This window comes from Elgaria multicarinata, chromosome 19 (assembly GCF_023053635.1).
Source record: "Elgaria multicarinata webbii isolate HBS135686 ecotype San Diego chromosome 19, rElgMul1.1.pri, whole genome shotgun sequence".
Taxonomy (NCBI): Eukaryota; Metazoa; Chordata; class Lepidosauria; order Squamata; family Anguidae; genus Elgaria; species Elgaria multicarinata.
In genome coordinates, this window is record NC_086189.1 from 15,088,801 (window position 1) to 15,102,311 (window position 13,511).

At 48.5% G+C, this 13,511-nt stretch overlaps 1 protein-coding gene across 2 annotated transcripts in view; it reads right to left on the reverse strand.

The window, feature by feature from the left end:
* PBX3 (PBX homeobox 3) overlaps positions 1 to 13,511 on the reverse strand; it is a 226,918-nt gene that overhangs the window by 42,854 nt on the left and 170,553 nt on the right. For both annotated transcript variants that reach the window (XM_063144550.1, XM_063144551.1), the window contains exon 3: positions 4,951 to 5,192. In XM_063144550.1, coding sequence (XP_063000620.1) covers positions 4,951 to 5,192 — 242 coding nt within the window. The remainder of the gene's footprint in view (positions 1 to 4,950; positions 5,193 to 13,511) is intronic.

Sequence of the window (13,511 nt, forward strand, 5' to 3'; positions counted from 1 at the left end):
TTCCGGCTAAAGGCCTGAGCCTCAGTTGAAGCCGGCCCCGGACCACAACGGAGGCAGGTAAGCCCCCTCCCCCTGCCCCCTTACCTGGTTTCTCCACCACCGCCGCATGGATTGCAGCGGTGGCAGAGGCGCCAGGTGAGCCCCCTCTCCCGCACTTACCTGCATCCAAAGCTCCAGATTGAGGCGAACCGCTTCGCCTCGATCCGCAGCTCCCCCGACCTGATTCAGATCCGTCTTTGGTGGAGGCGGATCGAGTCGCTCCGCTCTGGATTCGGGGAACCAAAACAGAGCGGAGCACAGCCCTACTTTTTATGCTAAAATAAAAATCCCCGGATCCTGCAGACCAACCGTTTCGAACTGGGTGACCTCTTGATGTTTTGGACTGCAACGCCCAGTATCCCTGTCCAATGGCTGTGCAGACTGGGGCTGATGGGAGCTGATGTCCTAAACATCTGGAAAGCCCCAGGGTTGGAGGAAGTGGCTTCAGCCTGCCCTTGCAGGGAAGATCCTCCAACCGTCGGTCCATTTTCCTCGCCCTTCCTCCGTGCTTTTCCCAGCTCCCCCGGCAGCCTTTCTGAAACAGGCCAATCCGGCGATTCCCACGCAGGCGAAGGCGTCGGGCTCCCAGCTGCTTGGGGAGGATTGGGACGCTTACAATACTTTTGCCTACAGCAAAAATGTATTTCAATGTAATTATAGAAGATAGCTTTCAATATGTCATCTCTATTATAGTAGCTGTAAATTATGAAGGGAAGCGTTTCTGCCGGCACTAAGAAAGTGGGAGAGAAGCTGATGGCATGACACGCTTTCTTGGAGGGGCGGATTTCTCCCCCTTCCCCACCCGCTCCCTGCCTTCCTCTTTCCCCACTGCTTTAAAGTGCATTCCCTTAACCGGGAAGAAATGTCAAAATCAAACTCCAGGCAGGGGGCCAGGAAGGAGGGGGGAGGAGGAGGAGGAGAAGAGAACACAGCCAGAAAGACAACATCGGCCTTTGCTTCTGGGTTTCACAGAAGGCAAGGCGAGGACAAAAAGGCGACGCGAGATGATCGGCCTTCAAGGACTTGTGTATCCGAGGCAGTAAGCCTGTATACACCAGTTGCTGAGGAACATGGGTATAGAATCATAGAATAGCAGAGTTGGAAGAGGCCTACAAGGCCATGGAGTCCAACCCCCTGCTCAATGCAGGAATCTACCCTAAAGCATCCCTGACAGATGGTTGTCCAGCTGCCTCTTGTAGGCCTCTAGGGTGGGAGAGCCCACCACCTCCCTGGTTCCATTGTCATACTGCTCTAACAGTCAGGATGTTTTTCCTGATGTCCAGCCAGAATCTGGCTTCCTGTCACTTGAGCCCATTATTCCGTGACCTGCACTCTGAGATGATCGAAAAGAGATCATAGAATCATAGAATAGTAGAGTTGGAAGGGGCCTACAAGGCCATCGAGTCCAACACCCTGCACAATGCAGGAATCCACCTTCAAGCATCCCTGACAGAGGGTTGTCCAGCTGCCTCTTGAAGGCCTCTAGTGTGGGAGAGCCCATCACCTCCCTAGGTAACTGGTTCCATTGTCGTACTGCTCTAACAGTCAGGATGTTTTTCCTGATGTCCAGCTAGAATTTGGCTTCCTATAACTTTGTTCCATGTCCTGCACTCTGGGATGATTGAGAAGAGTTCCTGGGTGGAAGGGTGCTATTGTATCGTGTCCTACTTATGGGTTTCCTGTTCGACAGCTGGTTGGCCACTGTGTGAACAGAGCACTGGGCTAGATGGAGTCATGGCCCCCCTGAATCCACTCTCAGACATCCAGAAGAACTGGAACAGGAATAGTCCTTGAGCAGTTGTATCATGCCTGGTCGTCCAAGGAAAGCGGGACGCGCCCTCACTTGAAGGATGGTAAGAAGGCCTTGGACCAACTAGAACCGAGGGTGTTCTCAGCACAGCGCCCTCTGGAGGTGCTGGGAATTGACCCCACCACCTCACACTGTCCCATTGCACTCCACCCTTAAGCCACCATGGCAATGCCAACCAATCCTTCTATACCTCCTAATCCTTCCCTTATGTGTCCGGCTTCCTGTCTCTAGACATTCCATTGGAGAGAAGCTCTTGGGGGCTGTGGTGGGTGTGGCCAAAGGCAAAAGGGGAGGAGCTTAAACACACACACACACACACACACCAGCATAATTAACCTCAACGCCCTTATGTCCAGTAGCGAAGCTTTCAGGGAGCCATTTCAACTTCTCAGAATGGAGTACAGCCTGAACAAAAGCTGGGAAACCACCCAACGGTGGGGGAAAGAGCTGAGGAAGGGAGAACAGCCTTCTGGGAAAGTCTGGAGGGTCAGATTAAGACCCCTGGGCCGAAGTTCTGAATCCTGGCCTAGATGCCCCACCAGCCATTTTATTAACAGGGGTCCTTTTTTTGAGCCTCCATTATGCATCCAGCGAACTGGGTCCAGGGGGGACATGGGAGAATCTGTTGGACTCCCGGACCCAGATGGGCATCCGTGACATATGAACTAAAGATGGATATAAAAAGGTTGCAGACAAGCTGGAGCGTGTTCAGAGGAGGGCAATGAGGATGATCAGGGGTCTGGTAACAAAGCCCCACGAGGAGAGGCTGAAAGAACTGGGCATGTTTAGCCTGGAGAAGAGAAGACTGAAGGGAGACATGAGAGCACTCTTCAAAGACTTAAAAGGTTGTCACACAGAGGAGGGCCAGGATCTCTTCTCGATCCTCCCAGAGTGCAGGACACGGAATAACGGGCTCAAGTGACAGGAAGCCAGATTCCGACTGGACATCAGGAAAAACTTCCTGACTGTTAGAGCAGTACGACAATGGAACCAGTTACCTAGGGAGGTGGTGGGTTCTCCCATTGTAGAGGCCTTCAAGAGGCAGCTGGACAGCCATCTGTCAGGGATGCTTTAAGGGGGATTCCTGCATTGAGTAGGGGGTTGGACTCGATGGCCTTAGAGGCCCCTTCCAACTCTCCTAGTCTATGATTCTATGAGGTCTATTGGCCTGGATCATCTCCCCACGCATCCACACACCGTTGCTTTTTAACCTGCCTCCCCAGTCCTCTGTCTCTCCTCCCGAGACCAAAACCGGGCACGTCGACCTGCTTTCCCATCACAACCAAGCAGGGCGTCTGAAGCAGCTCAGCCAAAGGCGCGTGTTCATCACCACCAACTGCCCCCCTCTTCCGCCCGTCCACCCTCCACTGCTTCCACCTGTAACAACAACCTTTCAGGAAACTTGGAGCCAATCAAAGCGGAGGAATGGTCCCATTTGACCCACAGGCACAGTTCTCCAGACAAACTAGTACGAGACAGTTTGCTGCAAGGAATGGAGGGGGGGTGGAATTATCATATTTCTGTACAGTAGGCACTGCTGAGTGTCAGGATCAACAGGGGAAAACTTGTGTGTTTCACATCAGCTCTGTCTCTTGCTCTCCCAGCAGCGTTTTCCTCCTCCTCCTCCTCCTCCTCCTCTTCCCCCCGCTCATTCCCCACCCCCCGCCTCAGTTTCCTGGGGTTTGGACGGATGGATCTGACATTTCAGCCGAAACCTTTGCAAATGGAGCTACAGGGCTTAGAACACAGGGCCCCTTTCAAATGCTTACATTTATTACAGTCAGAGGCTACAAGGCCAGGAAAATGACACACACACACACCCAACACTCGGAATTTATTCCTGCTCCCGTTCTGTCTGCTGAGGCTATCTGGACCGTCGTTCCCACTCAAACCAGGCTCCATGGTTGCTTTTTCTCTGCTACGGTCGTAACAAGAGGTTTAGAGAGCTTAAACAACATATTCTGGGAGCAGAAGAAATAAATAGGAATGTGGCGGGTGCCTGAAGGAGTCCGGGAGTCCGACAGACTCCCCCACGTCCACACACACACACACATACACTCCCCGACCCATTTGGTGCCACAATGGTGGATCTAGAAACTGTGCGTTAAAACATAATGTTTGATGAGCGAAGAGCACGAGCGGCAGTCATGTGAAATGAGAGAAGGAAGATAGGAAGGAGCTAGATTGTGACAAGCTTTGAAAGTCAACAGGAGAAGCTTATATTGGATTCTGGGGCGAACCGGAAGCCAGTGAAGGGATTTCAGGAGTGGAGTGGTTTAACGGATCTTGGAAGTAATGGGTTAAGGAGGAGGTAGGAGGGAGAGAGAATGAATGAGTGAGGAGGAGGAGGGAGCACACAGGCAAATAATAGAATCATAGAAGAGTAGAGTTGGAAGGGGCCTACAAGGCCATGGAGTCCAACCCCCTGCTCAATGCAGGAATCCACCCTAAAGCATCCAGCTGCCCTTGAAGGCCTCTAGTGTGGGAGAGCCCACCACCTCCCTAGGTAACTGGTTCCATTGTCGTTGTCTCCCTAGGTAAGTGGTTCCATTGCCCAGTCTCAATCTGATAAAACATGGCGCATCAGATTGGGATGGTTATGCTTGAACTGGGCCAGCGTCTCAACGACATTTTCCTATTCATTCCTTTCTTTATTTGCGGCATGTGTAGGCTACCGAATATAGGAAAATCCCTCCTGCTCCTCTGAGTTCCCAAGCTCCCTCCGTTTACCGAGGTCTGCTAAATCCCTTTTTTGTCTTCAGCTCGCTAAACTGTGCGCCATTCATCTGGGTTATCATCCAGCCTGCTCAGCCACAGACGGCCTCTGAGCCAGAAAAATCCACAAGGTGGCCCGGCTCGATGCAGATTGTAGGGAAATGAGCTGAAGTCTGGGTGGCTGGGGGCGACCTGATAAAATCTCACTGCCTTCCCCCCTGGATGGATTCCTCCCTGCTTGGAGTTACTTGCTGATGTTCTGTTATTAAACTTGAAGGTATTAAATAAGAGCTAAGAAACAGAAATACCCTGGGGACTGGACTCCTGCAAAGCAGAAGGCGATAGAGCGGCAGGCATTCAAGGCGAAAGCATGGCAAATATCTGACCTGTTCGTATTTCTCCAACTCCGTGTGATAAATCTGTCTGATTTGGGTCAATTTGGCTCTGTAATCTGAGTGTTCGATTGAGTTATCTGAAGACCCGCCGGACGCTGCCGCCGCTGCTGCCGCCGCTGCCGATCCACCCCCTTTTTCGGGACCTGAAACGCCTTCTGCGAGAAGCATATTGTCCAATCGCATTAGCTGGGGGTCCGGTGGGTCTTCCTCTTGCGCTCCTCGGATGCTGAGACCTTTGGGTGAAGGAAAGCGAGAAGAAGAAGAAGAAAAGACCTAAATTAATCGGTCCCACATCCTGTAACCCTGCTAACGCAGCATGCGGACAAAGACGCTTTAACCTTTGGGAGGAGAATGAGCGTGTCTCAAAGGTGGACACAACTGATTTGGAATAAATACGGATGAAAATAGGCACAGATAAAAGGTTTTAAAAAATAAAATTCGCAATGGAGAATTTGGAGACCGTTCGTGAGCTCGAATTTGCCGATCACGACCTAAAGCAGCCCGTTCCGGACAACGGCATTTGCCTCTCACAAGCCTTGGCTGGCAGGCTGGTACTCACTCATAGGCAGCCCCCACCCCACCCAAAAATAGCTACTCACTAGCAACAACAGGTCACATTACATAGATACAAACCCAGAGACTTGCCACAATCCCAGAGGCCGGCTCTGTCCCTGTATCTACTTTGGAAACACTACTATTGGGCCTAACTCTGACACCCATAACGCCAACCCGTCATCAGCACAGACGCTTCTCTCTCACACGCCTTGAGAGGCAGACTGGTCCTGGTCTACAGACCATCTCCCAACCTGAAGCAGATGCTAACCAGCAACAGTGCACAGGACAGAGACACAGGCAGAGGGACCAGACCATGCCATAGACCCAAGTGCCAACTCTGACCCCACATCTATGCAGGCAACACTGTCACAGGACCCATCAACATCAGTCACACCATCAAGGGCTCTTTCACCTGCATCCTTTTATTTATTTATTTATTTATTACATTTATATACCGCCCCATAGCCGAAGCTCTCTGGGCGGTTTCCAAAAGTTAAAAACAATGAACATTAAAAAGCATACAACATTTAAAACCATCAAAAACATAAAAAAACAACAGTATAAAAACAACGGCATCCATTTAAAAACAACAGTGCTGGGGTTCGTTAAAAAACAAACTTAGCGTTGTTAAATGCTGTTAAATGCCTGGGAGAAGAGAAAAGTCTTGACCTGGCGCCGAAAAGATAACAGTAGGCACTCGGAGGAGGACCTTAGATGTTGAGCGCAGCGTACGGGTAGGTTCATGTCGGGAGAGGCGTTCCGTCAGGTATTGTGGTCCCAAGCCGTGTAGGGCTTTATAGGTTAAAACCAGCACCTTGAATAATTTGTATTACATGCCATCCCTGACTTTGTCTATTGTTAAGCTCTTAATAAACACATCACACATATCACATGTCTTATTTTTTTCAACACCTTTTTTCAACTGCGCATTATCACATTTCCAACTTCACATTTTTTTCCCTCCGACTGCACATTTTGTGTCCAGCTGCACACTTTCTCTGCTGGAAGCCGATTCTATATGGAATTCTACCAGTTTCTCATCTCATCCCAGCCCTTGTCGTTCAAGGCGGAAGATATAACTGAGTGCCGTGCGCATTCTGTGCTAAAGGGGGAGGGATATAAAGACCTTGCACCGAGGTAGCTGGAACTCTAGAAGCGACGAATTCTGTGACTCGGGTCAAGTTAATTGACGTGGCCACCATCAACTGGAAGCAAACGGCTAAAAAGACTCAAAGGGCCCCCCGTCATTAAAGCCATCACAGGGACTAGACGTGTTCAACATGCAGGCAGTTGGTAGAAGAATACGCTCAGCACGTCACATCAACCGCGCTACAAGTCAGCCAAGCAGTCCTGATGCAGCGATATGAGCAGCAGTCAGGAGCTGGCACACGATTACAGCTTTGACAAGCCTAGTAAGTTATCTGCCTCCCATTAAAGTTACGACTATTTATTGCTACTTGATAACTTATTGCCGGCTGCTCTGGGAGTGCTCTTTGAGGTTCAAGTTGGGTTAGAAAGGTTTATAATGAACAAATCTAAGTAATGCAAAAATTTGCACGTATTTGCATGATTCGTAATTGCGTCTGTTAGCGATGGAGCAATTTCTGTGACACCGCGCGCGCGCACACACACACACACACACACGGAGTTCTTGCTCAGCCCTGTTCCCAATCCCATTAGACTACGAGATTTCGCAAGCCATTGATTCTTTTACGATTCCACAATGAGGATTCGTAACTTGCTCCCCAGGATTCAAATTGTCACTCAGTAACGAAATCCACAGATGCATTTTGTGGGTAGATGCTAAAGTTTGCTTGTACTTTCTGTGGGTGTCTCTGGTCACAAGAAGGTGTGTGTGTGTTAGAGCTGTGCACACACCCCCGAACCGCTTCGGGGTCCGATCCGGACCTCCCTCGATTCGCTTCGGAACCGGGCTTCAGAGCTCCAGATTGGCCTGCTCCGCTTCAGATTTGGGGATCCAAAATGGAGCGGAGCACAACCCTAGTGTGTGGCGTGTTTCTGCACACCTATGCATTTCTCTATGCGTTTGTTGAAGGCCGAATTTTGCCTGCAAACCTCAGGAAAGCAAGGATAGTAACGCATCCCATCTTGCGTACGGCAGGGGAGTTGAACCTCCTTTCGTTGCAGAGAAACTCTCAGGGGGTTGCATTCCAGTGGTGGGAGGAGCCAAGACAAAAGGGGCGGGACCAAAATACCAGCATATCTTAGCTTAGGAGAGGCATTTCAAGCTTTAGGAACAGCCAAAAATAAAATCCCACCACAAAAAACTGGAAAACCACTCAATAATCAGTGACCAGGAGGGAAAGGAGAAGGGGAACCCCAAAGATCCAGAGCGATGCATGCCTCCCTGCCCCAAGGTTCCGGACTTCCGGGATCTGGGTTTGGGTAGTGCAAATTTGCTAATTTTATCCTGAAAAAAGGCCAAGCTGAATTAATTTCTTCCCTATCCCTCTTCAAAACTGCCAGCACTGTTTCCAGCATCTGCGAGAGAAGCACCAGCGCGTGTTTATTAATAGCAACCCGGAAATAAATAAATAAATAAATAAACCCAAAGCTTCTGCTGTTGAACAGAGGATTCCAAAATGACGCCCCATCAGCAGTCTCATCTGACTACGCCGGATCAAGGCTGACAATTTGTAGGTTTAATCAGGTCAGGCGGGCAGGCTGCCAAGGCATTCTCAACACACCACCGAAAAACAAAAGTTGAGATATAATTACAGTTGCAGGAGGGAGGGGGGGAAAGCGTCAATGCCAACGCCTCCTCGCATCGGCGTTTCTGTTAAAGCTCTAATGCGACCCAAAAATATCCCAGACCAATTAACCTCTTCAAATCGGTTTCAAAAGCAGGTATTCCTGACAGATTTCCCCTCGGCGGGGGGTTGGGGGGGGTGGAGGAACGGAATTGCTGGCACCTACTGTGTTTGCATGGCCATGCTTCCTTCTGCAGTGTTCGCGGTGTTATTTATACACAGCAGCGCACAAGCGCCGGGTGCAGCTCACATGACAGTAACATCCATACACTGCCAACGCGTCGGCTCAGACGTGGCAATGGAATTTGCCTCACACGCCTGAATCTAGCCCAAATTCCTTGGGGGGCCGGTGGGAGAGGAGAGAGAGAGAGGGAGGGGGGGGAGAGAGGAAGAAAGAGAGAGAGAGATTTGTATATTTTTGCTCTGCACATCAGCACAAATATTGTTCAGACCCTTGCCAGGCCCACGGCGAATGTATTAAAAACAACCACGACGTACACACTCTCCCACACATCTTGAAATCCGCCTCCTTTGTGACAAGCAACCATTTCCGGCGATGCCGTCAAGGCAAGCAAAAAAAAAACCTTGTTGAAAACCTGCTCATCTTCATCATGGATGGTGGATGTTCAAGACTTGAAGGGCGGCATCCCTCGCGTCAACGCACGGTTTTACGCATGCAAGGCCCGCTCAAAGGGACAGGATGCGAGATTACGCAGGAATAATAATAATAATAATAATAATAATAATAATAATAATGAATGTCTTATCCGCCTCTCTGATTGGATCAAGGCGGTGAACAACATCAAGCATAAAATATATAAAATACTGATTAAAAACATCCTAAAGGCATCCTAAAAACATACTAAAAATATCCTAAAATTCTACTGGATATGCCTGCCAGAAGAGATTAGTCTTGATAGCTTTCTTGAATGCTCAAAGACTGTCAACCTGACGAGTCTCCTTCCACAGTCTGGGAGCAGCAGAAGAGAAGGTCCTCTGGGTAACAGTTGTTAATCTAGTTTTTGCTAGCTGAAGTAGATTTTTTCCCAGAGGACCTGAGTGTGCGGGGCGGATTGTACGGAAGAAGGCGATTCCGCAGGTAACCTGGACCCAAACCATGTAGGGCTTTAAAGGTAATAACCAACACTTTATATTTTGCTCGGAAACTAATTGGCAGCCAGTGAAGAGATTTTAGGACTGGTGTCCTAAATGCAAACAGAACACCGCGTTGGCCTAGAGAACAGGACTAGCAAAGCAAGGCTACACCCCAAATCATTTAGGGGGCATCTGAGAGGAGATGGACACCACTCAGGTTCATAGCAGGGGTGCAGGGATTACAAAAAGTAAGCTTATCGGGGTAGTCCCCATTCTTCTTCAAAGTTTGTTCAAGCACGTATCAGATTGCGACCTCTCTGCATGAAAATGCATATCCTGTGTACATTTCCCTTCATGTACACATCAATTGTGCACATTTTTGAAATCTATGTTTTTCCCCACATGGATACAGCGGATTCTTGCACAACTCCACCCCTTTCTGGCTCCACCCCCTCCCCAATCCATCTCTTTGCACCTTCTTCTACCTGGTGGACTTTGAGGTTTCTGTTAGTGCTGTGCCGAAAATTTCGACGATTCCGTTTTCAGCATCTCCGGGGGGTGGGGGGAGAATTTCCTGTCCCACAAATTTGCCATTTCCTGCTGTTGTTTCCAAACAACCTGGATTACGTCCATTTCAAGCCTATTTTGATCACTTGTCATGATCCTGGCTCGGTTCTTAGCATGGAATGCCCGCAGTCCATAGCTCGTGTTAATGCACAAAGAAAAACAAGTGATCCACTCATCACCCAGCTCTACAAGGCTTCATGCAGGAAAAGAGGGTACACATGTTTTCACCGATAGCCTCCCTAATTCATGGTTGAATTACAAGATGTCATGAAACAGCAGCTCGCCGTCCTATAGAAGGACGGCCCCATGCTACCAGGTGATGAGAAGCCGTTCGTCATGAGGAGTGTTCAGAGGAGGGCAACCAGGATGATCAGGGGTCTGGAAATAAAGCCCTATGAAGAGAGACTGAAAGAACTGGGAATGTTTAGCCGGGAGAAGAGAAGATTGAGGGGAGACATGATAACACTCTTCAAATACTTAAAAGGTGGTCACACAGAGGAGGGCCAGGATCTCTTCTCGATCCTCCCAGAGCGCAGGACACGGAATAACGGGCTCAAGTTAAAGGAAGACAGATTCCAGCTGGACATCAGGAAAAACTTCCTGACTGTTAGAGCAGTACGACAATGGAATTAGTTGCCTGGTGAGGTTGTGGCCTCTCCCACACTAGAGTCCTTCAAGAGGCAGCTGAACAACCATCTGTCAGGGATGCTTTAGGGTGGATTCCTGCATTGAGCAGGGGGTTGGACTCGATGGCCTTGTAGGCCCCTTCCAACTCTGCTATTCTATGATTCTATGATTCTATGACTGGAGGCGAATCTCCTCAGCGCTCTTCCTGGATCCATGGTCTTCTAACGACGATCACAAAAGCCCACTTTATCAAGACCACTTTTAAAGATGGCGTCACAAGCTCACCGTCGTCTTCAACAGCTTCAGACATTGGACGCTACGGAGCATCTGCCTTGATAAATTATGCACCAATAATATAAGTGGATTTCTGACACATGAGCTCACCCGGTGGCTATTGTTCCTCTATTTTTATTCCTCTGTAGATCAACCTACAAGTTTATTACTGTTTAGCTCGCTGACCTTTCGATGCACTGTGGCATTAAAGGTACGGAGTGGGCTGGAAAGAACACAAAGATGCATTACTTCCAGCACAACTAGAGAGGGACTAGCAGCATCGGAGACGCAACGACTCAAACTGGACGACTACGCACCGGCTTAAAGCCAAACATTTCCGCATTAAATATGGCGGATTGAGCCGGTGCGCCTTCAGTCCATCTTTCAGGACCACGGCCAAGGCAAAGTTCCCCCCCACCCTGGGCGAAGTTTCAAAAATCCTTCCCAGGTGAGCCAGAGAAGGTTAACCAAAGACCTGTTTGCTCCCAATTCCCATCTCCTTAAAGCCACGCCATTCATTTCGGTATCTGCAGGATCCAGACAAATCGCATAAACAGACGCTAAAACATTGTTTAACAATGAACTTGGCTTTGTTATAAAACCACAAGTTTAGCATATCTTTCAGCGGATCCTAATTAGCTGTCTTTCAACGTGGCGTGCACCTGCCCCCACAGATAACAGACGAGCGGGCCTACGCAGGCGACGGCATTCAGAGGCCAATAAATAAATTGCAGGTCAGAATTATTACAAAGCGTTTCCTCCGAATAAACCCATCTCCTTCACAATACAAAGCCGCCGATATGAAAAGCACCTAAAAAACCCACTCAAATGGTATGATTATAGGGGCCGTTTGAGTTTAATAATCTGACTGTAATTCAGGCATTTTCAACAGCTCATTAAGGGTTCATTAATATATGGGCAAGCTTTTGAATTATAAATAAGCAGATTAGAAACCCGCGGTGTCGGAATTGTACAGTAGGTATCCGGGCTAACAGAATAATATTGCAGGCACAATGAAAGGTTGGCCCGAGAGACGCAGGGCACAGCTCCCTCCCGCTCTTATTTATGAATTCATCGGCTCGTTCACCTTGTGAGGTGTGCATGTGGTTTTCCCGACGCATTACAGCAATAGTTTGAAAACACGTCCATGGCGGAAGAACTGATAAGCTGTACCCATGGACCCCTATGGAATACAAAAGACTCACCCCCAACCGCCCGCCAAATCATCCCCAAGACATTTTTCTCCCTCTCTCAAAATACTAGAACCCAATGGGGTCATCCTATGAAGCCGATTGGCAAGAGATCCAGGACAAATAAAAGGAAGTCCTGCTTCACACAGCACATAGTTAAATTATGGAAGTCACTACCACAAGATGTCGTGATGGCCATCAATTTGGATGGCTTTGAAAGGGGGTTGGATCAATTCTTGGAGGTCAAGGCTATCAAAGGCTACTAGCCCTGATGGTTGTGTGCTACCTCCAGTATTCGAGGCAGTAAGCCTGTATGCACCAGTTTATTTATTTATTTATTTATTTATTGCATTTCTATACCGTCCAATAGCCGAAGCTCTCTGGGCGGTTTACAAAATTAAGACCATTCAAAGTATAAAACAACAGTATAAAACCATAATATAAAATACAATATAAAAGCACAACCAAGATAAAAACAGCAGCAATGCAAAAATACAAATTTAAAATACACATTTAGAACGGCAAGTTCAAATTAATTTATAGACTGTTAAAATACTGGGAGAATAAAAAGGTCTTCACCTGGCGTCTAAAAGAATATAATGTAGGTGCCAAGCAAACCTCCTTAGGGAGCTCATTCCACAGCTGGGGTGCCACAGCAGAAAAGGCCCTGCTCCTGGTAGCCACCTGCCTCACTTCCTTTGGATCAGACCACCAGTTGCTGGGGAACATGGGTGGGAGGGTGCTATTGCACCACATCCTGCATGTCCATCTCTTGCTGACGGCTGGTTGGCTACTGTGTGAACTGAGTGCTGGACTAGATGGACCCTGGGTCTAATCCAGCATGGCTTCTCTTTTTTTCTTAAGAGCTACGAGAAATGACTGATCTGTAAGAAGAAGTCTCATTGGGCTCTTCATTTGTCACCTTTCAAACCAATAGATATTTGGGTGGAGGGAGAAACACAGTCGAGAGTCTAAGCTGGCCCAAGATTACCCAACAGGTTGAAGGACAGGTCTAATTCCCCGATGGATGGAATGTGCTGAAGTCCTCTCTCGCTATGGGCAGGGTGCACATCACTAGAAAGCCGCTATGGGGTTGCGTCCCATTTTACCCATGTGTCAATGTCCCCTATGTCTTTTCCATATCTATGTTAAGGTCCCTTTGCTTTGATGGAATCTCTTCCTAAAGTCATCTGCCCATGCACCTATGTATGGTTTGGTCTCGCTTGTCTGAAACTCTCGTTCGCCAGACCATTTTGCTCAAATTTCATCTTGTCCCATTGCTTTTGTCAAGATATGAACCAGAGGACACATTTCATTCCCGGCTATATGCAGCCTTTGAAAAGGGAATTTCAGCAGGTGTCATTTGTATATATGGGGAACCTGGTGAAATTTCCTCTTCATCACAACAGTTAAAGTTGCCCTCTTTTAAATCTGGTCACTCTAGTATAGCTCCTACAGCTTTAACTGTTGTGAT